At 34.6% G+C, this 27956-nt stretch overlaps 1 protein-coding gene and 2 pseudogenes across 3 annotated transcripts in view; 2 read left to right on the top strand and 1 right to left on the bottom strand.

The window, feature by feature from the left end:
- Positions 1 to 27956, top strand: part of LOC309870319 (olfactory receptor 6C74-like) — a 79263-nt pseudogene that overhangs the window by 17136 nt on the left and 34171 nt on the right. The window lies entirely within an intron of this gene.
- LOC309869867 (olfactory receptor 6C74-like) lies at positions 5154 to 6092 on the top strand (the record flags this gene model as incomplete). Its single annotated transcript, XM_082741641.1, has 1 exon — positions 5154 to 6092. The coding sequence occupies one exon, from the start codon at positions 5154 to 5156 to the stop codon at positions 6090 to 6092; it is 939 nt and encodes a 312-aa protein (XP_082597767.1).
- Positions 17038 to 18334, bottom strand: LOC309869901 (olfactory receptor 6C6-like; annotated as a pseudogene). Its single transcript has 2 exons — positions 17857 to 18334; positions 17038 to 17500 (listed from the first exon to the last, which is right to left on the bottom strand). The product of its transcript is annotated as an olfactory receptor 6C6-like (transcript).

Here is a 27956-nt window from a genome sequence, read left to right as displayed (position 1 = left end):
CTATTTATGGATATGTCTCCTTAGACCAGGGAAACAAAGGCCAAAATAAACCATTTGGACTACACCAAAATAAAAAGCTTTGCACAGCAAAGGAAAACATCAACAAAACAAAAGGACAACCTATGAATGGAAGGAGATACTTGCAAAGGATATATCCAATAAGATGTTAATAACCTCAGCATGTACACCAAAAAGATAAATATTTTAATTTAAAAGTGGGCAGAGAAGATACATAGATATAAGAAACAATTTTGATAATAAGGATTTGGTAGAATATAAAAAAATATATCACAATGATTTAAACAAAAATACTATACTTTTATCCCATTTAAATGTTAAGGCTGGTATGTTGAAACTCCTCCATGAAGTCACTGTGTTTCTAAGATGGAAGGACCTGCAATGGTTTCGAGAACCTGAATGTGCTCTCTCTTGTTGAATGATCAGTGTATTCCTAGTGTGATTGATTATCCTCATGGCTTTAAACAGCTTATATCTATCCCATCTGCATCGCAACAGTGAGAGGGGGTAGAAAGCAAGAGGAGGGCAAACTTCTTTTATCAAAGGATAATCCATAGAAATTGCACATCTCCACTTACATCCATTGTTTATGATTTAGTCACATGGTCACAGCAAGTTGCAAGGAAGACTAGCTACAGACAGAGATAAATATTCCATTAACACAAAGGGAGTGGAGAATGCTTGGGTATTAAGAAATATCAGTTTAAGATCCACTAGATCAGGGGTGCCTGGGTGGCTCGGTGGGTTAAAGCGTCTGCCTTCGGCTCAGGTCATGGTCCCAGCATCCTGGGATTGAGCCCTGCATTGGGCTCTCTGCTCAGCAGGGAGCCTGCTTCCTCCTCTCTCTCTGCCTGCCTCTCTGCCTACTTGTGATCTCTGTCTGTCAAATAAATAAATAAAATCTTTAAAAAGAAAAGATCCACTAGATCATATCACAAAGATTATCTGGAAAAAGACACCTTTCAGAAAAGACACTGAGGTCATGTATAAAAAGAAACCTTAGGTGTATCTACAGGATTAATGGTGATATATTTAACTTGAGGCAGTATTTTCTATGACAGGTTAGTAAATTCTCCAACTAATATTATCACTTTTCATTACCAACAGAAATACATTTTTCCTGCTTTTAAATCCTCATCTATATTTTTGAATTCAAAACATGACTATGCAGAAGAACAATAATATAATACAGGGAAGTCTAAACTGAATTCTCAGGAGACATAGTTAAAAGTAGTTTTTCCAGGGTGCCAGGGTGCCTGGGTGCCTCAGTAGGTTGAACAACTGACTTCTGATTTCAGATCAGGTCATGATCTCAGAGATGTGAGATCAAGTTCCACATCTCACACTGGAGTCTGCTTGTCCCTTTCCCTCTGCTTCTCTCTCCTGCCTGTAATCTCTCTCTCAGTCTCTCTTTCTCAAATAAATAATTTTTTAAAGCAGGTTTTTTAAATTATATTTTTAAATTTTTGTTTTTATTAAGATTTTATTCATTTATTTGATGAGAAAGGGATACAGTGAGAGAGGGAACACAAACAGGGGGTGCTCAAGAGGGAGAAACATGCTTCCCGCTGAGCAGGAAGCCCAGTGTAGAGCTGGGATCATGACCTGAACCAGAGGCAGACACTTAATGACTAAGGCACCCAGGTGCCCCAATATTTGGTAGTTGGGAAGAATTTTGTAATAAAAAATAAATATGTGATCCCTTGGGAATGGTGTTCTTGGATCTCATATCCTCCTGAGAATTCTTCAGTCATCTTTAGATATTTTTCTTCAGGGCCCAGAAAGCATAAATATTCAATGGGATCAAATGTTCACTAATTTATATGGCATTGAGGATAATAAATGGAAAAGAATTCAATGCAAAAATAAGTAAATTGTAACAATGGGAAAATTTAATGTACTACTCTAAATATCTACCAAAAACAAAACAAAACAAAACACAGCTAATGAAATCATTTACAAAGTTATCTTAAATACATAAGAAAAAACTATCATAGATTGTGAGCTAGAGGGAGACCCATTTAGAGAGGAATGGAATGTCAATTTAGTCAGTTCAGTATGATGACAAAAGATTTAAAAATTGGAGCAGAGATCGTTTTATCTGAATAAATCTGTGTATATGTCTGCTTTTGAAAAGGTGTTTGAGTTTTTAGGTCTTTGTCAGAATGATTAAAGACTCAAAAAAAATGAAAAGAAGAGGTATGTCTAAAATTTATTTTATTCATTTATTTTTAAAAGATTTTATTTATTTGACAGAGAGAGACACAGCAAGAGAGGGAACACAAGCTGGGAGAGTAGGAGAGGGAGAAGCATGCTTCCCACTGAGCAGGGAGCCCGATGTGGGGCTCAAATCCAGGACCCTGGGATCATGACCTGAGCTGAAGGCAGATGCTTAAGGACTGTGCCACCCAGGCACCACTGGTATGTCTAAAATTTAAAAACCATATTTCCTGTTAGCTATGTTTAATCCATGTTGTTCTGTTTTTACCATTAAAGTATTTAAATTTTCTAAACTTTTAAATTTTTATTGTGGGGAAAATGATGACAGAAGACAGAATATAGTGAAAATTTGGTATTGAAAATGGTTTTTAAATTTCACAAATATTCACAGTATCTAATGCAAGTAAACATCATTGTAACATCATACACATTGTCTTCTAATGGTTTTGCAATATGAGCTTTGTTAATTTTTGCACAGTGTGTGTTGGGGATAGTTGGTGTGTTTAAAGGTTAAAGTTGGACAAAGAAATAATTTGACATAGTAAAACTCTGTTTTATGTGTTATAGGTATATGTATACCTATAATTGTTGCCATTGGGATATTTTGTGTAAATGAAGAAAAATTTATAATAGATTGCTTCACAATTATGTGAATGTAAAATGAATGTCCAGGAAAAACAATAGTTCTTTCTTTTTCTTTTACATTAGTAAGGTGATTTTAATAGCAGATCTCATTTTTTTAAAATCTTAGAATTCTCCTATAAATGCCTCTAGATATAATTGGAAGCAACTTTTATTTGTCCCTATATATTTATTTTTATTTATATATATGAATTTTATTTTTTAAAAGATTTTATTAATTTCTGAGAGAGAGAGAAAGAGAGAGTGCATGTGAGAGAGAGAGAACATGAGCGGCAGGGAGGGTCAGAGGCAAAGGGAAAAGCATACTCCGTTGCTGAGCTGGGAGCCTAATGCAGGGCTCAATCCCAGGACCCTAGGATCATGATCCAAGCCAAATGAAGACGCTTAACTAACTGAGCCACCCAGGTACCCTGTACATACCTTTTAATAATAACATGTTTTGGTGGACCCTAGGTGTCTCAGTCCTTGAGTATCTGCCTTTGGCTCAGGTCCTGATCCCAGTGTCCTGGGATCCAGACCCGTAATAGGCTCCCTATTCGGCGAGGAGCCTCTTTCTCCCTCTTCAGCTCCCAAGTGGTTGTGTTCCCTCACTCACTCTCTCTATCATAAATAAATAAACTCTTTAAAAATTATAATTTATGTTTTTGAGATTGAAAATAATTACTTTGGTATTAAGACATACAGTATTGTCTTATCTAGTGCCCAAAGCCAACCTTAATTATTTTATTGTGCTTCATGATGAAGACACCAGGGAAGGAAATATTCCTTAGAGATATAAATATTTTTTTGAAGAAATACACTATAATCTGTCCTATAGTTACTTGCACAAAATATTTCCCTTTAAGGTGATGACTTGGATAATATATTCCTTCAAATTTAAACCTGATTTCCAACTGACTAGCATAGAAAATCTGAAAATTCAATTTTCTCAATGTATGCCAGGTGTTGAAAATAGTATCCTACAGTTAATATTTCTTTAATTATGAATTAGCTGAGTGTCATTAGGATAGGGAAATATATGCTTCCTAAAACTGGTGTCACCACTGTTCTGAGATCCAATATGTGCTTGAAATGTGCCAAATACTCTCACTCCTCCTCTCCCTTAGGCCATGCTGATCTCAAAATTGTTCAAGTTTTCAGGCTGTATTTTAGACAAAGAATAAAATGGTAAGTGTAAAGCACAAAAGCATATGGGGAAGAATTTTATTGGTGAACATTTTCTCCTTAAAATTTTTACTTACTACGTTACATATTTTAGTTACCAATTTATGTATTTTATATTTAAAATTTGTCTTAGTAATTTGCCTATTTTAAATCTTCTGCTAATTTTTTTTCAAACTCATTATCCTGTCTCTTTAAATCCTTCTTAACTTCTAGGTTTCTGTAAAGTCTTGTCTTTATCTCCCTCTTTTCTTTACCTCTAACATCTCAAACAATTTCCGGAACACTAATTTGTATATTTTTTCTGCATCTTTACAATTTATTCTTATCTTCACTTTATTTTACTTGATCTATTCTCAGAATGATAACATGCACAGGAAAACTGAACTTTTTTGATATACACACTGAAATTACAGACTGTTCCCACTGATTTTGTTTCAAGATACAAACTGGGAAGGGGGGATATTGAAGAAATGGAAACACTAATAAGGATGGCAAATAAATATATTCCCAATGCCTCAAAGTCACTTATCTGAAATTGTATCTCATTAGCCATGAAAGTAAATGACACAAGAATCAAGCATTTGAGTTGATTTGTTGAAGAAAATGGTAAAGTTATGGTAGCCTTATTTATTAATGACAGCAAGGTGTGTGTGTGTGTGTGTGTGTTAAATGCAATAAATGGGCGGCTATACTTTTAATGACAGATACCACTTTGTTTCTAGTATGCAAACCTATTAATTGAACAATAAACAGCATTCATTCCAATTGTGTAAATTCAAGAGAGGAAAAGCATTTTTCTATGTTTGGTTTGTCCCTCTAATTTCCATCAAATTTATTTCCTTAAAAAATCAACAATTTCTATCATCATATGGGTTATTCTCCAGTAGAATTACAAACTGAAGATGAAATTTGCTGTCCAGATACTCTGAAAATGCAAACCTCCTGGCATATCCATCTTCAAAACTTGAACGAGCATTGTGTTACTCTATCTGAAATGTCGCTTGCTAGCTTTATTTTAGACATCTAAATCACTCTTATTTTTCCACTGGGATTGTCAATTTCTTTATGTTTATCTTTTCTGTTTAGAACTGGAAAAGTAGAGGACAGTAATGGGAAACCACACACAAGCAATAGTGTTTATCCTGGCAGGTTTGACTGATGACCCACAATTGAAAGTTGTGTTATTTGTCTTTCTGCTTCTCACCTACTTGCTGAGCGTCACTGGCAATCTGACCATCATCACACTTACCCTGGTGGATATTCACCTCAAGACCCCCATGTATTTTTTCCTTCGGAATTTTTCATTCCTAGAAATTTCTTATACTACTACATGCATCCCTAAATTGTTGGTTACTATGGCAACTGGAGACAAAACCATTTCCTTTAATTGTTGTGCAACTCAAGTGTTTTTTGCCTTCCTTCTTGGTGCATCTGAATTTTACTTGCTGGCTGCTATGTCCTATGACCGCTATGTTGCCATCTGTAAGCCTCTGCATTACACAACCATCATGAACAGTAAAGTCTGCATTCAACTTCTCTTCTGTTGTTGGCTTGCTGGATTCTTTACCATCTTTGTACCTCTCCTCTTAGGTGTAAATCTTGACTTCTGTGCCTCCAAAATTATTGATCATTTCTACTGTGATACAACTCCCCTCATGCAGATCTCCTGCTCAGACACACAGCTCATTGAAACCATGGGATTCATTTCTGCGTCAATGACACTCGTGGTCACGTTGGTAATGGTGATAATATCATACACCTTTATTGTGTTAACAATTCTAAAATTCCCTTCAACTAATCAGAAGAAAAAAGCTTTTTCAACATGTTCTTCTCACATGATTGTGATATCCCTTTCTTATGGCAGCTGCATCTTCATGTATGTTAAACCATCAGTCAAACAAAGAATATCTTTTTCCAAGGGAATTGCAGTGCTCAATACTTCCGTGGCTCCACTTTTGAATCCTTTCATCTATACTTTGCGGAACCAGCAGGTGAAAAAAGCCTTCTTGAACATGATACACAAGATCGTTTCCTTCTCAAGCAAATGAATTCCTGTTGCATTTTATATAAAGAAAATGAACAAAGGAACTCCTAATAATATCAAAATATCTAGTAGTAGCTTCCAATACAGTTTCTTCTGGTTTGTTATGTTTTTTTTTTTTTTGCTTTTATGTCTTTGATATTCATCTTTATCTCTTCTTAAGCATTATTTGCAGAAAAATCTTTGTTCCAAAGAATTTAGTTTTCTTTATGTCCTGCAAGAGATACTTTATTTCCCATCACATCCTTTCCCTGTGAGTATCTGAAAGAAATGGAGCTAAGTTTTCAATCTGTCTCTGTTAGATTTGAATTCTAGTCAAGATTATGAAGTATTTTATTTATTTTATATTTAATGTAACAGGCAATGTACAAGTTATTTCAGCTCTTTATTTGTACCTATTTACACTCTACTTAAAACAGATATTTATTTATATCTTTTAAATTACTGTTGAATTATATATTTTTGAACCTCTATCTTTTGAATAATTTTGAATTACTTATATCTTTTGAATTATTGTTACACACTCTATTTAATGAAATGAAAAGATAATTGCGGCAGAGAATAACCATTAGTGTTGATGATCAAATTAGAAAATAGTTTATTTTGAAAAGATTGTGGGGGCATCTGAATGGCTCAGTCAATTAAGCGTCCACCCTTGATTTTGGCACAAGTAATGATCTAATGGGTTGTGAGATCAGGCCCCATGTCACACTCCATGCTTAGTGGGGTGTCTCCTTAAAGATTCTCTCCCTCTGCCCTTACTATCATGCAATCTTGTTCTCTCATTCTCTCTAAAATAAGTAAATCTCTAAAAAAGTAAATAAAACTAAAAAAATAACATTGTGAATTAGAGTATATTCCATTGAAACTAGTTTAATTTGTGTTAAAGAATTATGAGCAATTACAAATATTTCAGTTAAACCTGACAAATAATATACTAACAATCATAAGAAATTATTGAACAAACCTGATTCATGAAGGGTGGAGCAGCTTAATAATTTCAGCAAATACCTAAGCTTGGTTTGAGAATTATCCTAATATGCACATCAGCTTTGAGGATTTCATGAGTACAAATGTGCTGAAAAAATTATAAATTATTAATCACACATATTCTTGTATCATTTTGAAAGATGAAACTAAGGATAACATTTTTACTCTTTTATTTACCTTTCCTATAATTGTTTCTTCCCATACATGACATAGATTTAGAAAAGTATCATCTCATTTACTGAACTTAATATCAAATAATAAATAACTAAGTAGATTAATTCAGTTAGCAAAAAATATAATGATAAAAAACAATAAATGAATGACTTTTTCTGTGTAGAGTGAAAGTATAGAATAATACTCAGGATTTATAACTTAAATCTGAAAGTATGGCATTGAAAAAACATGACAAAAATCTATGTTAGGGCGCATGAGTGGCTCAGTGGGTTAAAGCCTCTGCCTTCAGCTCGAGTCATGATCCCAGGGTCTTGGGACCGAGCCCCGCATTGGGCTCTCTGCTCCACGGAGGGCCTGCTTCCTCCTCTCTCTCTGCCTGACTCCCTGCCTACTTGTGATCTCTCTCCCTGTCAAATGAATAAATAAAAATCTTACCAAAAAAAAAAAAAAATCTATTGTTGAGGGAAGCTTTTGGAAATGGGTTATAGTTGACACTGATATTTAGAATGTACTTTAGTCATTACTTTTTCTTTAAATCAACAGAAAATATAATTGTAATGATTTGCATGTCCTGACATTTAAAAATATTCATATAGTATGGAATCAAATTAAAAATAATGACGTAAATTTCATTTTGGCAAATAGGAACTATGGAAGTTTCAAAGAGAGATTATCTCTCAGGATATGATAATAGCTAAGCTGATCTGTTACATGATATAGCTAATATTTTAAGCAGAAAAAAAATACTTGATTATGATCAGATTCTGAAAAAATGTCTTTCTTTGGTTGTCTGCATTTTTAAAAAAATCACCTCATAATAACATTACAGTTTAGTAAGTTTAACTTAATTATTTTTATTTGCATTATTTATTTCAATTCTAGTTATTTAACATATATAGTAAAATTGGTTTCAAGATAGAATTTAGTGATTCATCACTTACATGTAAGTGCACTTACAGTGCTCATCACAAGTCCCCTCCTTAATACCCATTACCCATTTAGCCGAGCCACCACCAACCTCCCACAGTTTAATCACTTTTATTGGGAAGTTTGGATAAGAGTCATAGATGGTAAATAATCACTCAATGGATATGGAGTTCATTTGGATTAGAAAAACAGAGGAGACTTTTAGTAAATTTTTATTTTCCTCTTTCTATTTCTAAAGTATATTGTTGAACATGATGGAGAATATCAATCTGCCAAATCCCTACCTAAATGTTTTAATGTATTCCCTCTGTCAAAATTTCTCCTTCTTGGAAATCTCACTAATACTGATTTGTATTCCTAAATTGTTGATAACTCCCTTGACCAAAGAGTAAACATTTCCCTAGAGTGTTGATACAACTTAATTATTTTTTCTTCATCTTTTTGGGAGCTTCGGAGTTGTCTGTTCATATGTCCTACAACTACTCTTTTTGGTCTGCAACACACTGAGCCACTTTATCATTATGCCCAGAAAAATGTACTACCAACTTGTATCAAGTTGTATTAGTACATGGGAAGTAGATTCATCTCTTAACATACTTTGAGGCACAGATCAAAGTTCACTTAATAGTATTTGGATATCTAATTGTTTCAGCAGTAAGTGCTGAATACTATGCCATATCCACTGAATCACTAAAGAAAAACTCTCTGAGACAGAAAACAGAAAACAATAGCAAAAACCAATGAAGATAGAAGTCAAATCTTTAGGACATAAATATAATTGATAAATCTCTAGTTAGGTTCATCAAGGAAAAATAGAAGACACAAATTACTGATGTTAGGACTATAATATGACTTCACTACAGATCTTGTGGATATTGAAAAAACAATGACATAATATGAACCAGTTTTTGGCAAAAATAGATAATTTATATGAAATTGATAAAAGACTTGTGAACCATAAACTTCTAAAGCAGTCATAAGGGATTTATAAATGGAGAAATCTATAATAGCTAAAGTAAATGATTCATAGTTAGAAATGTTTCCCCCCAGCATACACACACACACACACACACACACACAGACACACACACACACACACACACAAATCTAGGTTTAGATGGCTTCACTTATAAATTATACCAAAAATTCTAAAAATATCAACTATGCACACATTCTCCAAAAAACTGGAAGAGAGAATACTCAATTCATTCCTAAGCCATCATTATTATTACACAAAACAAGGACAAGAAATTAAAAGAAAAATATCTGGGCTCTCTACTCTGTTGCACTGGTCTATGTGTCTGTTTTTATGCCAGTACTGTGCTGTCTTAGTGATCACAGCTTTGTAGTAAAGCTTGAAATCAGGTAGCATGATGCCCGTGTTTTATTTTTGTTTTTCAACATTTTCTTGGCAATTCGGGGTCTCTTATGATTCCATACAAATTTTAGGATTATTTGCTCCAGCTCTTTGAAGAATACCGGTGGAATTTTTATCGGAATGGCATGAAAAGTGTGGATTGCTCTAGGCAGTATAGACATTTTAACAATGTTTATTCTTCCAATCCAAGAGCATGGAATGGTCTCCCACTTTTTGTGTCTTCTTCAATTTCTTTCATTAGTGTTCTGTAGTTCCTCGAATACAGATCCTTTACCTCTTTGGTTAGGTTTATTCCCAGGTATCTTATGGTTCCTGGTGCTATAGCAAATGGAATCAATTCTCTAATTTCCCTTTCTGTATTTTCATTGTTATTGTATAAGAAAGCCACTGATTTCTGTACATTGACTTTGTATCCTGACACGTTGCTGAATTGGTGTATGAGATCTTGTAGTTTGAGGGTGGAGTCTTTTGGATTTTCCATATAAAGAATCATGTCATCTGCGAAGAGAGAGAGTTTGACTTCTTCATTACCAATTTGGATACCTTTTATTTCTCTTTGTTGTCTGATTGCTGTTGCTAGGACTTCTAATACTATGTTGAACAAGAGTGGTGAGAGTGGGCATCCTTGTCGTGTTCCTGATTTCAATGGGATCTCTTCAATAAATGGTACTGGGAAAACTGGATAGCTATATGTAGAAGAATGAAACTCAGCCATTCTCTTACACCGTACACAAAGATAAACTCAAAATGGATAAAAGACCTCAGTGTGAGACAGGAATCCGTCTATGTTCCTAGAGGAGAACATAGGCAATAATCTCTTCAATATCAGCCACAGCAACTTCTTTCAAGATATGTCTCCAAAGGCAAAGGAAACAAAAGCGAAAATAAACTTTTGGGACTTCATCAAAATCAAAAGCTTCTGCACAGCAAAAGAAGCAGTCAACAAAACAAAGAGGCAACCCACGGAATGGAGGAAGAGATTTGCAAATGAAAGTACAGACAAAAGGTTGATATCCAGGATCTATAAAGAACCCCTGAAACTCAACACACACAAAACAGACAATCATATAAAAAAATGGGCAGAAGATATGAACAGACACTTCTCCAATGAAGACATACAAATGGCTATCAAACACATGAAAAAATGTTCATCATCACTAGCCCTCAGGGAGATTCAAATTAAAACCACATTGAGATATCACCTTACACCAGTTAAAATGGCCAAAATCAGCGAGACCGGAAACAGCATGTGTTGGAAAGGATGTGGAGAAAGGGGAACCCTCTTCCACTGTTGGTGGGAATGCAAGTTGGTGCAGCCTCTTTGGAGAACAGTGTGGAGATTCCTCAAGAAATTAAAAATAGCACTTCCCTATGACCCTGCAATTGCACTCCTGGGTATTTACTCCAACGATACAGATGTAGTGAAAAGAAAGGCCATCTGTACCCCAATGTTTATAGCAGCAATGGCCACGCAAAGAGATTCAATTATCATATGGTTTCACTTATTTGTGGAGCATAACAAATAGCATGGAGGACATGGGGAGTTCTAGAGGAGAAGGGAGTTGGGGGAAATTGGAAGGGGAGGTGAACCATGAGAGACTATTGTCTTTGAAAAACAATCTGAGGGTTTTGACGTGGCATCGGGGTGGGAGGTTGGGGGAACCAGGTGGTGGGTATTAGAGAGGGCACAGATTGCATGGAGCACTGGGTGTGGTGCTAAAATAATGAATACTGTTATGCTTAAAATAAATAAAATATAAATTAAAAAAAGAAAATATAAATTCAGAAAATATTACTTATGAATACAGATAAAAATTTTTAAAGCAATATATAAAAATTAAATCCAATAACATATAAAAATGATAGTATACAATGATCAAGTGGGGTTTACTCGTAAAATTCTCTGCCCATTTAACATTAGAAAATATATTGATGTAATCCTTAACATGCATACACAAATGCATCAAACAGTATGAGAAAAAAATATTAGCATTGAAAAGAGAAATAGACAAATCCTTATCATAGTTAGCAATGTCAACAACTCTATTCAAAATGGGCAGAAGTGCAGGCATAAAATTGGTAAGGACACAGTTGGACTCAACAACACCAAGAATCAACTGTATGTAATCAACATCTATAGACTATTTCAACCAACAACAGCTATATACCTTTTTTCCCCAAGCTCACCAAGACAGATCACACACTTTAAAAATTTTGAAGACTAGAACTGACACAATATTGGCTTACAAATGACATGGTATTAAACTATAAATAAATAAAAAGAATGAATGAGAAATATTAAATTATGTATAGATTAAATAACACATCTAAATAACACATGGATCAAAAAAAAAAACTCTAGAGAAATTTAAAACGTCTATATTTATTATTTATTTATTTATTTTTTTATTATGTTCAATTAAACAACATATAGTACATCATTAGTTTTTATGCAGTGTTCAATGATTCATTTGCTGTGGAATAGCATGGAGGACCATAAGGGAAGGGAGGGAAAACTGAATGGGAAGAAATTTAAACATTTTCAAATAAATGAAAAGAAATATTTATTTATTTATTTATTTTTAAAGATTTTATTTATTTATTTGACAGAGAACAAAAGCAGGCAGAGAGGCAGGAAGGGAGAGAGAGAGAGAAGCAGGATCTGCACTGAGCAGAGAGCCCGATGCGGGGCTCGATCCCAGGACCCTGGGATCATGACCTGGGCCGAAGGCAGAGGCTTCAACCCGCTGAGCCACCCAGGCGCATCAAAAGAAATATTTATTAATGTTTGTGGGGTGCAGTGAAAGCAATGCTTAGAGGGAATTATATCATCCGATGTCTCTACTAAAAAAGAAGAGAAATCTATAATCAGTTAACTGTTTCCACTGTAGGATATGGCAATTAAAAGGATAAAAATAAGGAAGCCCTATGAACAGTTCTAAAATTTGATAACCTAAATGAAAGTGACCATTCTTTTTTTTTTTTTTTTTAAAGATTTTATTTATTTATTTGACAGAGAGAAATCACAAGTAGTTGGAGAGGCAGGCAGAGAGAGAGAGAGAAGCAGGCTCCCTGCTGAGCAGAGAGCCCGATGCGGGACTCGATCCCAGGACCCTGAGATCATGACCTGAGCCAAAGGCAGCGGCTTAACCCACTGAGCCACCCAGGCGCCCCGAAAGTGACCATTCTTTGAAAGAAACAATTTGCCAAAACTCACATAGTAATAATCCAAAAAAGGTTTATATCTATTAAAAATTCACTTAATAATTAATTACCTTCTAAAACAGATAGCATCAAGCATTCCATGTTCAGAGTTTCTTAGAATACTATTGATATCATCCAAAACAATTTATAGATTTAGTTCAATTTCTATCTAATTCTAAAAACATTACTTCTTTTCAAAAATGGAAAACAAACAAACAAAAAAACCAGAAAAGTTGATTCTCAGATTCAAATAGTACTGCAAGGAAACCTGAATATCCAAATCCATCCTGAAAAGAAGAAAAAAGTGAGAAGACTCACATATCCCAGTATCAAAGCTCTACAATGTGGAGTAATTGGAATGCTTTATATTGTTAGTGGGAACGTAAAATTGTGTAGTCACTATGGAAAAGTTTGGCACCATATGTAGGCTGGAGATGTTAAGGTCAAGTTTGTGTTATGTTAAAAGGTGGAGTCCACTGAAATCTGACTTACAGAATAGCAAAGGCTATCATGAAAAGTAATAGAGATATATAGACTTCTTAAAAAAGATTTTATTTATATATTTATTTGTCCGAGAGAACAAGAGAGTACAAGCAGGGGAAGAAGTCAAGGGAAAAAGAGAAGCAGACTCGCCTCTGAGCAGGGAGCCCAATGAGGGACTCAATCCCAGGACCCCGGGATCATGACCTGAGCTGCAGGCAGATGCTTAACCACCTGAGCCACCCAGGCACCCCAAAATACAGGCTTCTTTGGTTTCTTTCTTTGCTTTTATCTTTATACAGCTCTATTAATGCAATGTGTTATCTTTTTGTGAACCTTGGATTAAAAGAAAACAAATTCAGAGAGTTTGATAGAGTTAGTGAATTTTTGAGTAAAAATTATATGAGTGAAGATTTAGGGGATGTTACTGCTGACTAACAGAATATTAAAGGAGGTTGGTTGTCCATAGCAATGTGTTTATGAGGATATTAAGAGAGTAGGTATCTCTGTAACCTTTTCTCTTTAATTCTCTTTTTTTTTTTTCCCCTCTTCTCCTCCCATTAATCCCCCTTCTTCATAGAGATAAGCTGTGAGAAACCACACAGAAGTGACACCTTTTATTCTTCTTGGAATGACCAATAATCGACAATTATAAGTGGTTATTTTTTCTCCTCTTTATTTTTGTCTTTACCTACATCTTGAGTGTCACTGGGAATCCAACCATAATCACCCTCACCCTGATGGACTCTGATCCAAAGACATCCGTGTATTTCTTTCTCCAGAATTTCTAATTTTTAGAAATATCATTCACAATTATGCATCCCCAAATTTCTTGTCAGTGTAACAACAGGTAATAAGGAAGTAGGAAAGCTGAAGGGACTCCTTTTCAGAAAGACTCCATCCCTGCTGTAAACGCTAAGACCTGTTTACTCATGTTTCATATATCACCTCTGAACAAGCCAAAGAAGCTATGTTCCCACCTCAAGGGAGAAGAAGAAAATTCAACATTCTCTGGGTTTTGTCCTACTCCCCCAAACACCTGGTAACATCCAAGAAGAGTCAGATTCCAGACACATTCCAGGACATTAGCTTTAAACAGATTTTGCTGACCCCAGCATCAACACCCTTATCTTTGGTAATTCATAGAATAATCCCTGTTATTCACCTGATGCTCACTTTTCCCTGGATTCCTGGAGAAACACACACCCTAGACAATTTTCTAATATAAACACCTGGCCCCCCAAAACAACAAAAAGACATATATATATATATATATATATATATATATATATATATGACAATATTTATATACTCCTTTCCTTTCCAAGTCTGTCATTCACTCTGTCTACTATTCTGTCTGTCACTTACACTAGTCAATAAACTCTGTTTCTGCTTTCTCTGGCTCACATTTGAGTTCTATCCTGTGGGAAGTCAAGGACCATCTTGGCTGGTCCTGTGGGACCCTCCCCTGCATCCTTGGACCCAGTCTGTCTGCATCAATAAGACCATTTCTTACAACAGCTGTACAGCACAGTTGTTTTACAGTGGCGTGGATGCAGACAACCTTTTTCTTCTGGTTCCTTAAGCCAATGTTTATCTTTGGACTAGTACTTTACAGACTCTGGGAAGACTTCCTCAAAGATCTCAATAGTTATACTTAAACTATTTGAATAATGAGACCTTTATTGTTGAATAAAAGGGTTCAAATAAGTTTACTATTTTAATGATCTAAACAATAATCTTGTTTTTAGAGGGACTGAATTTCCTAATTATGAGTCTTCCAAAGAAATTGAAAATAAAATTATAACAATAGAACATAGAAAAAATGTATTTAGTAGTCTTAGAAGATTCTCAGAATCATTGAATGAAAGTAAGAGTAATCATACTTTCAATAATAAATATAAGAAATGGCTTTCAAATTTGTAAGTCAAATGAGAATTTCTTATTTTCCATGAATTGCTATAAAAAGACCAAATACAAAGATTTTACTTTGCAGATCAGAGTCTAAAAACAGTCACCAACAATTGTGGTCAGATATATATATATATATAGATATCTATAGATATCTATATATATATATTTGATAAACAGATGGAAGTATTAACCTAATTACCCTGACGAAAAGGAGTGAGATAGATGAAAGATTTTCTTCTATCACTTCCCTAAACCAAAATTAAGGGTGGAATACCTACACAAAGGAAATGTATCTTTCCTAGATGGAAGTTTGCTGAATCTTTGAATATGGAGATGCACACTATTGTTGTCAAGGGAATAGAGTCTGTGCATTTTTTCCTCAGGTCAGAATTAACATAGTTTTGCTAGGTAGAAAACAAGCTGGAATTGAGAGAAAGATTTTGGCAAACAAACCTTATATCAGATAATAATTTGACACTACATTGCTATGAAAAACACTGAATTTATTTCATAACAATTTTAGAAAACAGACGGTTAACATAGGATATACTGGTTGTATTCCAGACATAGGAATGAAAGGGCAGGAATTATAACTGTAAATTACGTTTAAAAGTCTACCAAAGTGATTCTTCAGAAACATTTCAACATTACTTAAATACCAGGTGTAAGTCCAAAATACTTGTTACCTCTACCTATATAATACCATACTAAGTACTAGTTGAACCACATTCTTGAATTGTTCAAAATAAGCAATATCTTTTACTGGGTGCTAAACAGGCACCTGAGTGACTTAGTCAGTTAAGCATCCATCTCTCGGTTTTGGCTCCAATCATGATCTCAGGGTCCTGAGATCAAGGTCCATATCAGCTCTAGGCTCAGTGGGGAGTCCACTTTCCTTTCTCTCTGCCTCTCCCCCTGCTCTTGTACACACACACTCTCTCTCTAAAATAAATGAAATAAAATCTTTAAAAATATTATCCTACTTTATATATGGAAATTCTGAGACACAAAAATGTTATGTATTCTGTGAAGTATTTGACATTTTATTTGTAAGGAAACTTCACTGAAACCAGACTGAATATCTCAAAAATCTTGTTTTAAACATTAGATATACTAATTCCTCAAATGCATGTGGTTATTTAATACATGTGTGTGATTTTCATATATTTAGACTTAAGTCTTCTTTCCTTATGTATATTTTTAGTCTCACTATTACCTTCTCCTAAAAGGCCTCCCAGAACTCCAAAATAACTCAGAAACTATACAATATGCCCCATAATATTTTAATATTTTTTTATTAAAACACTAATGAACTAATATTAGAGTTATATGTTTGTCTCCTTTAAGTAAGACAAACTTCTTAAATATAAGGATGGAGCACTTAGCAAATGTCTGAAATAAGAGAGATACAAAATAGATGTTTAACAAATTTTATAGCAAATTATACTTATAAAAGGCATATTTTTTAAACTCATGGTTTCTAGAAGCTAATATACAATAAAGAAATGTTATTTGAATCTTGTGGTACAGATTTGAGAGGTATTTTCATTAGGAATAATAAAATGTAACGGTAGAACTTAGCTGCAAGATTCTCTAAAAGAATGTCCATAGCAGAAAAGTAATGAGGCAGAAAAACACAATCAGAAGAAATGAATGAAGTACCTAGGAGGCTCAGTCAGCTGAGCATCTGCTTTTGCCTCAGGTCATGATCCTGGGTCCTGGGAACAAGCCCTTCATCAGGCTCCCTGGAAGCCCGCTTCTCCCTCTCACTCAGCCTCCACTCTGCTTATGCTATCTCTGTCTCAAATAAATAAACAAAATCTTAAAAAAATAAATGAATGATTCTTTTTTTGTTTTTATAGCAAGGCTGTGATTTGTAAATTCATTACAATTGCTTTTTTGAAAAACACATCTTTTGTAACTTATCCCAGAAGATTTCTTTCACCTGCTGGTTCCTTACAGTATAAATGAAGGGGTTTAGTAAAGGGGCAACCAGCTATACAGCAAAGCTATGCCTTTGGATACAGTCACCCTTTCTTTGGCAGATGGTTTAATATACACAAAGATGCAGCTCCCATAAGTCATGGAGACAACAATCATATGGGAAGTACAAGTGGAAAAAGCTTTGGTCCTTTGCTGTGCTGAAGAGAATTGCATAATGGTGTTCATGATGCAAGTGTAGGAGAGAATCACTAACACCAATGTGACCACAAGTGTCACCACAGCAAAGATAAAAGACATCAATTCTGGGACATGTGTATCTGTGCAGGATATCTGCAGGATAGGAGAAGTTTCACACATAAAATGATCATTATTTTGGAAGCACAGAAATTGAGCTTGAGGGACACCTGGGTGGCTCAGTTGGTTAAGCGGCTGCCTTCGGCTCAGGTCATGATCCCAGGGTCCTGGAATCGAGTCCCACATCGGGCTCTTTGCTCGGCAGGGAGCCTGCTTCTCCCTCTGCCTCTGCCTGCCTCTCTGTCTGCCTGTGCTCGCTTGCTCGCTCTCCCTCTGTCTCTGACAGATAAATAAATAAAATCTTAAAAAAGAAAAAGAAAGAAGAGAAAGAAAGAAAAAGAAAGAAAGAAAGAAAGAAAGAAAGAAAGAAAGAAAGAAAAGAAAAGAAAAGAAAAGAAAAGAAAAGAAAAGAAAAGAAAAGAAAAGAAAAGAAAAGAAAAGAAAAGAAATTGAGCTTGAGTCCCATAAGCATTGGGAGAAAGATGATTAGGAATCTGGTTAGCCAAGAGGAAAGTAAAAGCCAATAGCACACTCTGCTGTTCATAATGAATGGGTAATGCAAGGGTTTACAGATGGCAACATAGCGGTCATAGGGCATAGCAGCCAGAAGGTAAAACTCCGTAACTCCCAGTAAAAGAATAAAAAAACAATTGAGCTGCACAATTATTATATGAGATGGTTTTTTCTCTAGTCACAATGGTTATCAAATATCTGGGAATACATACTGCTATGAATATGATTTCTAAAAATGAGAAGTTACGGAGAAAGGAATACATTGGTATCTTGAGGCAAGGATCTAGCAGGGTGAGGAGGATAATGATTAAGTTCCCCATCAGGCTCAATGTGTAATTAAGAAAGAGAAACATGAAAATCACAATTTGCAATAGTGGATCATCTGTCAGTCCCAGGAGAATGAACTCTATTTTCATTGACTGGTTTTTCATTTCTCTTAATATGAACCTTAACAAATATACATAAGAAAAAAAGACAAAAAATTAAGCATACACATGAATATAATATATAGTAGTGTAATATAAATTTTTTCATATATATATAAATACACACATTAACCTATATATAAATATACATAAACCTAAATACATATAAATAAGCCTGTGTATATAAATTAACATAATTATATAGAAATTAACCTAAATATATACAAACTAAATAAATGTATATATACTAATTACACATCTTAACTAAACATATATGTTAACCTAGATATTTATATATTTACCTGATGCAAGAGAAAGGTATATATTCTCAAATTTATCTATTTGGAAAGGATTTCTCCTGTCTGAAATTTGTGATGATCCATAATTACATGCTAGGACAATACTAAGTTCTTTTTCATCTATAAGTTCTCTTTATTATAATATTTCTCACAATTTTTTCTCTGGAAATTGAATATTTTCTTTGGTTAATATGCATGTTTTACCCATTCCTCCTTAATGGACTCAACTCTGCATGAATGATTTAAATAAAAGAATATGAGTTATTTTAAATGTATTTTTCTATCTTTTTTATTCTCCCTGTGCAAATACACTATGTTGTTTTGTGGTTTGGAGTATGAGGGTGATTTGCACAATCAGGATATACATTTATATTACAAATCCTGTGATAGGCAATGACTAAGCAGCACTGATTTCCATTAATTTGGTAAAGTGAAATTTTTTCTGCACCTAGAGTACACAATTATTATTATGAATTTTTTTCACTGGCTTTGCTATAGTCAAATGGACAGTTGTTTTTCAGTATATATAACAAATACAACAAAGCAAAACATGACAAAAACAAACAACTTTTTTTTGTTTTGTTTAAAGATTTTATTTATTTATTTGACACATAGAGATCACAAGTAAGCAGAGAGAGAGAGAAGAGGAAGCAGGCTCCCTGCAGAGCAGACAGCCCGATGTGGGGCTCGATCCCAGGACCCTGGGATCATGACCTGAGCCAATGGCAGAGGCTTTAACCCACTGAGCCACCCAGGCACCCACAAACAACATATTTTAATAAAACATATTCTGTATTTTTTTAATTAACCTTTTTGAGGTTCCTACATGTGTCTACATAATTTGAGTCACTCCTTTATTTTACTTTCCCAATATTCTTTGTAGAATTGTTGAATACTAACAGAAATTATTGTAGGGAAGTAAAATCTGCTACCCCAAAATGTGTCTCTTTGGCATGATCATTAATTTAAGCTAATTACTTTTGATAAATGGAAGACAGCATGTTTATACTTTTACCTCCTATTTCCCCCCCCCTTTTACAACCTTTTATCTCCTCCTCAAATGTCTGAAAGAATTTAAATAATGCTCCAAATTTAGATAATGCTCTCTGCTCCAAAAGGGAACCATCACCAAAAACAACTACAATGTAATATGAATTAGGTGTGATAGAGAGGGAGGAACTTAGTAAAGTCTGTTAAAATTCTTCTGTATAGCCCACTGTTTCCGTGTGGCCCAGCAAACATTTGTTTCCCAAACATTTATTCTTTTTTGTTTTCCTTTGAATTGTCTTCCTTCCCTTTGAAGTCCCAGACCTCCACATACTTCTTTGACCAGAATGGCATATAAGACTCAATTGTCTTATATGAGACAATTATTCCTATATTCTCATGGAGCCACTCCATGTACATACATCCCATGTATTTGCAATTAATTTCATTTTCTCCTATTAATCTGTCTCATGTCACTTTAATTCTTAAACCAGCCAAAAGAATCTTGCATATTAGGGTAACATTTTCCCTCCCTAACATAATATTAACCTGTTCTTTTTAAGTATAAGAATTCTACTTATTTCCATGTAATACCATTCTCTTTTATGTGAAACATGCTAGTCTGTTTCATTATATGCATTACCTGCAGACTTATAAAGGAAATGGTTTGCTAAAGCACTCTGTTATTTTTATTCTTTTGCATTTGTCTTATTAATATTGCTGCATATATATTAGTTTTTCTTATTTGGGGAAAGATAAAACTGTTCCATGCTCAAAGTGCTTTTCTGAAACAGATTTTAGGGAATAGCTTTAATATTTTTAATAGCAATTGAAGACTTGCAATCTTCAACTACTGTGTTACCACAAAGTTTTATATAAAAATATATGTTTATATCCTTGTTATAACTCCCATCTTGCTCTATTTTTATTTGAAAAGCTATGGTCCAGGAGTTAGCATACAGTTTCTGTTACCACGTGGATCTAACAGACTGTTCTAGAGCTATGGTATTTCAGATTTTAGAAAAGAGATGCTCAGCATTTTTCCACATTATTTTACTCAGTAAAATAATTGATGAAGAGAATCAGAGGAAATGAAAGTTACATGTAACTATATATGAATAGAATAGATTACAACATCTGTTAATACACAACCATTAAAAAAAAATAAAAACCTGTAAACCTTAAAAATGTGTAGTCAAATTCAACTCCCTGAATGGCACTTGTGCACTTAACTTAATTTCTGAGTTTGAAGTCAAGTTAAAATTATAGTCTCCTTACCTTCTGGCATCTACTGCATCTAGTGTTCCCTTATATGCACATGCCAGAAATTTATGTTAAAATAATTAATCATGATTTTACTCTCTTATCATCACATTTTACTTTATAAGCTGAATATTTCCTATCAATGATTTTTGTGGGAGGGACCATGAACATATGGTCCTTCTGTAAAGAATTTCCACATCCCTCAAATTTATACTCACTTTGAAGTTAAGAACACAAGTATTAATAATTTTAATGGACGTCCATCTTCTTTTCCAGATAACTTGCATTTTGTGAAAGCTGGTTGTTATAATTGCTATCATTCAAAGCCTCAAAATCAGTAGTTATACATTAAAATAAAATAAAGTGAGGCAACTAAAAGAACTCGGGGCATCATCTGATGAAAGTTAAGCAACTATTCTGAAACTCCATATTGCTTTCTATCCACTTATGAAATGCTGCAGCTTTATCATTTTCTATTTACTACTGACTCAAGGGTTCTACTGAAATAAAGTAAAGAGGAAAAAAAAAAAAGCAACTTTGGATCAAAGTTCCAAAAATACTAATTACTGGCAATAAAAAACACTATTGTAATTTACCTTAAACAAAAGCTGAAGTGAAAGTATCCCAGAGGAGTATCATTAATAATTTAGAATAATGGATGAAATATTTAACAGGATCATCAGCAGTTCACTGTCCTGGGGCAATATGGAAAAATCCCAAGCTGGATTGTACAAGCCCAAGACACAGCCTTGTTTCCAATTAGCAACAGAAGTAATTTTAGACTTTATTGTAAACTATTTTACACACTGGCACCTGGTAGTGTATTTATTTACAAGTAAAAAGCATAACATTTTATCATATTAATAGGTTGAGGTTTCAATTGGATGTTTGGTGAAATTATTTTGATCCTTCAAGTGAACTGAATTTTAGCCATTAAATATACTTTATGATAATGCCCAAACCTGGAGATGATCCAATTTCCATCATCTGGTAAGTACTTTAAAAAATTATGCCATGTACATGCAATGCAATAAATTAGTCAGATTAAAAAAAAATGATTGAGTCTTCAAAATATTACACTAACTGAAAGAAGTCATATACAATGTCTACATATTCTGTGATTCTATTTCTATAATTCTGAAAAACATTGAACTATAGGGTTAGAAATCTGATCAGTGGTTTTAGGGGCTGATGGTGAGAAGTGATTGACTGCAAAAGTGTCATGAGAAAACTGTGTAGGATAATGGAACTATTTTATATCTTGATTATAATGGTGGTTGCTTGATTATATATGTTTTTCAGAGTTCCTCAAACTATATACTCCCCAAAAGGTGACCTTTTTTTTGTAGTTAATTCTATCTCAATAATCTACCAAATAATTTGGATGTGACTTGACTTTTTATTAGACTACTAGTAAAATTACTTAGATGTGTGCTGTTCAATAAGATAGGGACAGGCCACAGTGGATATATACACTTAAACTTAAAGTAATAAACATTAAATTAAAAATTAAATATTCAGTTCCTCAGCTGGGTCCATGGGATGGGTCTTTGCTACTGTGCTAAGATCTAAAATTACCAAAATTAACAGTAATTTATCATCCCAGCCTTCCTCTGGCAGTTACAGGAATTCACTAAACCCTAGAGTTCTAAACTGATTATATCAGACAGATGTTACCAGTAGAAATGTTGTCTAGGTGGGGAGACAGATTCCAGGTGCTTGCCTCTCAAGGGGCAATTCCCTCAAGGACCTACTGATTTTCATGACAAGCTTGTAAACTCCAAGTAAATAACGTACTTGACTGGAACAGATTCATATTTAAATTTAATATACTCCCTTTTTTTCCTACATTAATCAGTGTATCAGGTATCAGATTTTATATAACCATTCCTGGGGCACCTGGGTGGCTTAGTGGGTTAAGCCTCTGCCTTTGGTTCAGGTCATGATCTCAGGGTCCTAGGATTGAGCCCCACATCAGGCTCTCTGCTCAGCTTTCTGCTCTCTCCTCTCTCTCTCTGTCTGCCTCTCTGCATACTTGTGATCTCTATCTGTCAAATAAATAAATAAAATCTTTATAAATAAATAAATAAATGAATAAATAACCATTCTCTAATAATTTTGAACACAATATGTATATTCAAATTTTGTAGATAACTCTAATATTGATTTCGTTTATTAAAAGGAAAAAACTATATCCTTAATATATTTATTTAATTTGGTGAGTTTTTCTTTTCTTTTCTTCTTCTTTTTTTTTTTGGCCTTGTTTTGTATGTGATTCATTGGGCTACAGATACCCATAGAAAGGAATTACTTCTAATCTTGTGACAACAATTTCTTTGTTTTCTTATAGTCAGACATTTGTCTGATTTTACATACTCTATTTAGAATTTAAAAAACTTTAATAAATGCTACTAAAAAACTACTAGTTTGCAAGAAAATATGAATGCATATGATAGCCATGGGTAGACTACTTGAAAGTCTTCATTTTTCAATCTCAGCTCCAAACTACTTAGCTATATTGTAACAGTCTAATTGGTTGATCATTCCAGCATTTATTTCCTACTTGACTAAAAGGAGATGGTAAGAGCATTCTTATATTATGGAGTTGTTTTAACTTTGATGAGAAGATATTTGTACTATGCACAGCACTTAGTAGTAGTCAATGTACAGTATAATTTGTCAATTTAATTATCACACGATGAAATATAAAGCTAAAGAAACAAACTTGGAGAATTATATAAAACAATTTTGATGCTATTAATCAGGATATATTATTTCTAAAACATTGACTTCTAAAAAAATGATCACAAGAATTTTAACTTTACATCTCTGTCGATGACCCTGGTCACCATACTAATCATTGCCCTCTTAGCAAACTCATAAAGGTAAGTAACCAGAATAATGAGAATAATAATCTGCTGGTGAAGAGATGGTGATGATAATGTAGCTGAAAGTGGTAGACTGATAATGATCTCCTAAAATAAGGAGACCTAATCTCTGGAACCTGCAAATATTATCCAATTAAAAAAAAAAAGTCTTTGCAGATATGATTAAGTTAAAGATCTTAAAATGGAGAGATTATCCTGGTTTATCCACATAGGTTTTAAATGTAACTACAAGTATCCTTATTAAAAGAGAGGCAGAGAGATATTTGAGACAGAAAGAAGAGAAAATAATCTAAACACAGAGGCAGAGATTTGATAATGTGACCACAAACCAAAGAACACTAGTTGCCTCCAAAAGTAGGTAGAGGCAAGGAATGGAACTTCCCTAATGTCTTTTGGAGAGACCCAGCTCAGTGGGCCTCTCCCCCTCCCACACAGAGAAGCAAAGCAGCAGGATGCTGCACTCACCAAGTATACTGAACAAATTGTCCCAATGTACCCCCTTCACTTCTGGAAAATAGGACTGGGCAGTATTTTTTTTTTCTTTTGTCTTATTGTATATTTTATTTTATTTTTTATTTTTCCTCTTACAGTTTTTTGCTTGGTTTTTATTTCCTTTTCTCACTTAAATTTAGTTCTCTTTTATTTTTGTTCAGGACTCTTTTTTCTTTTTTTCTTCTGTTTTTCCTTTTTTTTTTCTATTTCTTTGGAATCAGTCTATAGTATTTTTGAGTGTCTGTTGTTGTTTTTGCTGTTGTCATTGTTGTTCTGCTTCCTTTCCTTTTTGGATCAGCCTTCCCCACACATACAACATTTTTTTTCTTTTTCTTTTTTGCTTTTTTCTTAGGTTTTTTCAACAAACAAATCAATGCATACCTCAATAATGGCCAAAACTCTCCCCACTACAAACAAGAAGGAACTTTGCAGAGGACTGACCAGTGGGAGAGAACAGCCAAACACAACAGCAGAGTGCACACAGCATATACCAGAAACACTTCCCAAAGTGCCAGGCCCTGGACACTGTATGACCTCTTTTTAATTTAGCACTACTCTGAGGTAACAACATTTTATAACATGCAAAAGATAGAAACTTAGCCAAGGTGACAAAATGGAGGAATTCTCCCCTAAAGAAAGGTCAGGAAGATATCACAGCCAGATACTTGCTCAAAGCAGATATAAGCAATATATCTGAATAAGAATTTAGATCAACAGTCATAAGACTACTAGAAGGACTTTATTTTTTTTTTTTTTTTTTAAAGATTTTATTCATTTATTTGACAGAGAGAGATCACAAGTAGGCAGAGAGGCAGGCAGAGAGAGAGAGAGGAGGAAGCAGGCTCCCCGCTGAGCAGAGAGCCCGACGCGGGACTCGATCCCAGGACCCCGAGATCATGACCCGAGCCGAAGGCAGCGGCTCAACCACTGAGCCACCCAGGCGCCGATCTAAAAACTAGTTAGGCTGAAATTAAAAAAAAAAAGCTACAATAGAGATGCAAACAGAGTAGATATAATCACTACAAGGATTAAAGAAGCACAGGAGAATATATGTGATATAGAAGGTAAGATTATGGAAAATAATGAACCTGAAAAGAAGAGGAGAAAGATAGCTAATTGATCACTAAGGTAGACATAGGGAACTCGGTGATTCCATAAGCAAAATAATATCCCAATCATAGAAGGGGCAGGATGTAAAAAGGACTAGAGAGGAGTAGAGACAATCCAGAGGAACAGCTAACTTACGGGCACTAAATTTATATTTCATTAATTACTCTGACTGTAAATGGCAACATGTCCTCTTTTACTAGCATGTAAACTGTGTAGATATTGCATGTCCCACTCCCTCCAATATGTTCTTGGTCAGAGCCCATTCAAACCAGGCACAAGCCTGGCAGGGTGCAAGCAAAGCAGACTTGATAGGGGCCAGTACCACTCCAAGGTGCCTGGAGTCAAGGGAATATAAGCACACATCTCTCAGACTTACCCCTAGCAGTGGGCTGGGAGAAGACAGTTGGACTGATTTCAGGCCCCACCCACCAATGAAAGCTTCTCAGGGGACAGCACAGGGAAATCCCCTTGCAGTTTGGTGCTACTACATCTCTGACAAACACCTGGTCTGACTAAATTCAGCACAAGGTAGCCCCAGATTGATCCACTAATACCACAGGGAGACAACACTGCCCACAAGAGGCAAGGAGAGCCACTAAGATGATTGGAGTGAAGGAAAAAGTGGCCAACATACAATAGCAAGATACATGGAGCACAGTTAGGAGACTCCCCCCCCATGCCAGGTTCCAGTGAATAGAGGACAACCCCTCAGGGCATACAGGATCTCCTCTTCATAAAGCTATTACTGTTAAAAGCAGGAGAAGTAGCAGAGTTCCTGAGGCAGAGGAATATATCCCAGATGAAAAACCAGAAAAAAACTACAGTGAGAGACCTAAGTGAAATGGAGAAAAGTAATATGCCTGATATAAAATTTCAAGTTATATCATAAAGATACTTACTAGACTTGAGAAAAGAGTGGAGACCCTCAGTGAGATCCTTAACAAAAATATTAAAAGGAAAATATCAGAGTTTAAGAACAAAATAAGTGAAATTTAAAAACACTACATGGAAGAAGAAACAGACTAGATTAAGTCAACCAACATTGGTGACCTGAAGGACAGAGTAATGGACAGTAATCAAGCTGAGCAGAGTGTGAAAAAAAAAAAATATATATATATACATATATATATATATATATTTATACACACACACACGCCAAAAATAAGAATAGACTAAGGGAACTCAGTGACTCCATCAAGTGTAATCACATTCGCATTATAGGCATCTCAGAAGAAGAGAGAAAAGGGAGAAGAAAATTCATTTGAAGAAGTAGTAACTGAAAACTTCCTGAATCTGGGGTAGGAAACAGAAATCCACACTTAGGAGGCACAGAGATACCCCAAAAAAGTCAACCCAAGGAGGTCCACACAAAGATGCATACTAATTAAGATTGCAAAAATTAGTGATTAAGAAAGAATTTTAAAGCAAACAAGAGAAAGGAAGACAGTAATATATGAAAGAACCCCTAAGAGGCTATGAGCTGATGATTCAGCAGAAATTTTGCAGGCCAGAATAAAGTGGCATGATATATTCACAGGGCTAAAAGAAAACAAAACAAAAACAAAGCAAACAAACAAACAAACAAACAGAAAAACCTAGAGCTAAGAATATTCTATCCATCAAGGATAATATTCAGAATAGAAGAGGAGATAGAGTTTCCCAGACAAAAGCTAAAGGAGTTTATGACAACTCAACCAGCTATCCAAGAAATGTTAAAGGGGACTCTTTGAGTGGAAAACAAAGACCTTAAGTAAGAGGAAAATAGTAAAAAGGGCAAAAGCAGTAAAAATAAATGTATCTGTAAAAATCAGTCAGCGACTCACAAATGAAAGAATGTAATGAATGACACCACATTCCTAAAATGTGAAAGGGAGTTCCGAATGCATTGAAACGTAAGTGACTATCACTTAATATAGACTGCTATATGCAGAAGATGTTACACACAAAGCTAATGGTAAACACAAACTAAAACCCGGTAATAGATATGCAGGAAATAATGAGGATGGAATCCAAGTAGGTAGCAGAAGAACAAGCCAGCAGAACAGGAGAGAAGAGAAGAAAGGAACAGAGAAGAACTACAAAAACAACCACAAAACAAGAAATAGAATGGCAATAAGTGCATCTATCAATAATTACAATAAATGTAAATGGATTCAACTCTCCAATCAAATACACAGGGTGATGGAAGGGATTAAAAAGCAAGTCCCATCTATATGCTGCCCTTAAGAGACTCATTTCACCAAAAAGACACATGCACATTTAAAGTAAGAGTTCAGAGAAATATTTATCATGTAAATGGTTGTGCAAAGAAATCTGGGGTAGCAATACTCATACCAGACAAATTAGACTTTAAAACAAAGACTGTAACAGGACACAAAAGACACTAGATAATTCTAAAAGGAACAATCCAACCAGAAGATATAACAATTGTAGATATTTATGCACCGAAAATTGGAACAACTAAAACACAAAACAGTGAGTAAGAAACATAAAGGAACTAATCAAGAGTAATACAATAACAGTAGGGGACTTTCACACCCTATTTACATTATTGGATAAATCATAGTGACAGAAAGTCAATAAGAAAAC

The sequence above is a fragment of the Mustela nivalis genome (genome assembly GCF_964662115.1).
Source record: "Mustela nivalis genome assembly, chromosome: 7".
NCBI lineage: Eukaryota > Metazoa > Chordata > Mammalia > Carnivora > Mustelidae > Mustela > Mustela nivalis.
This window is presented reverse-complemented; position numbering and strand designations above follow the sequence as displayed.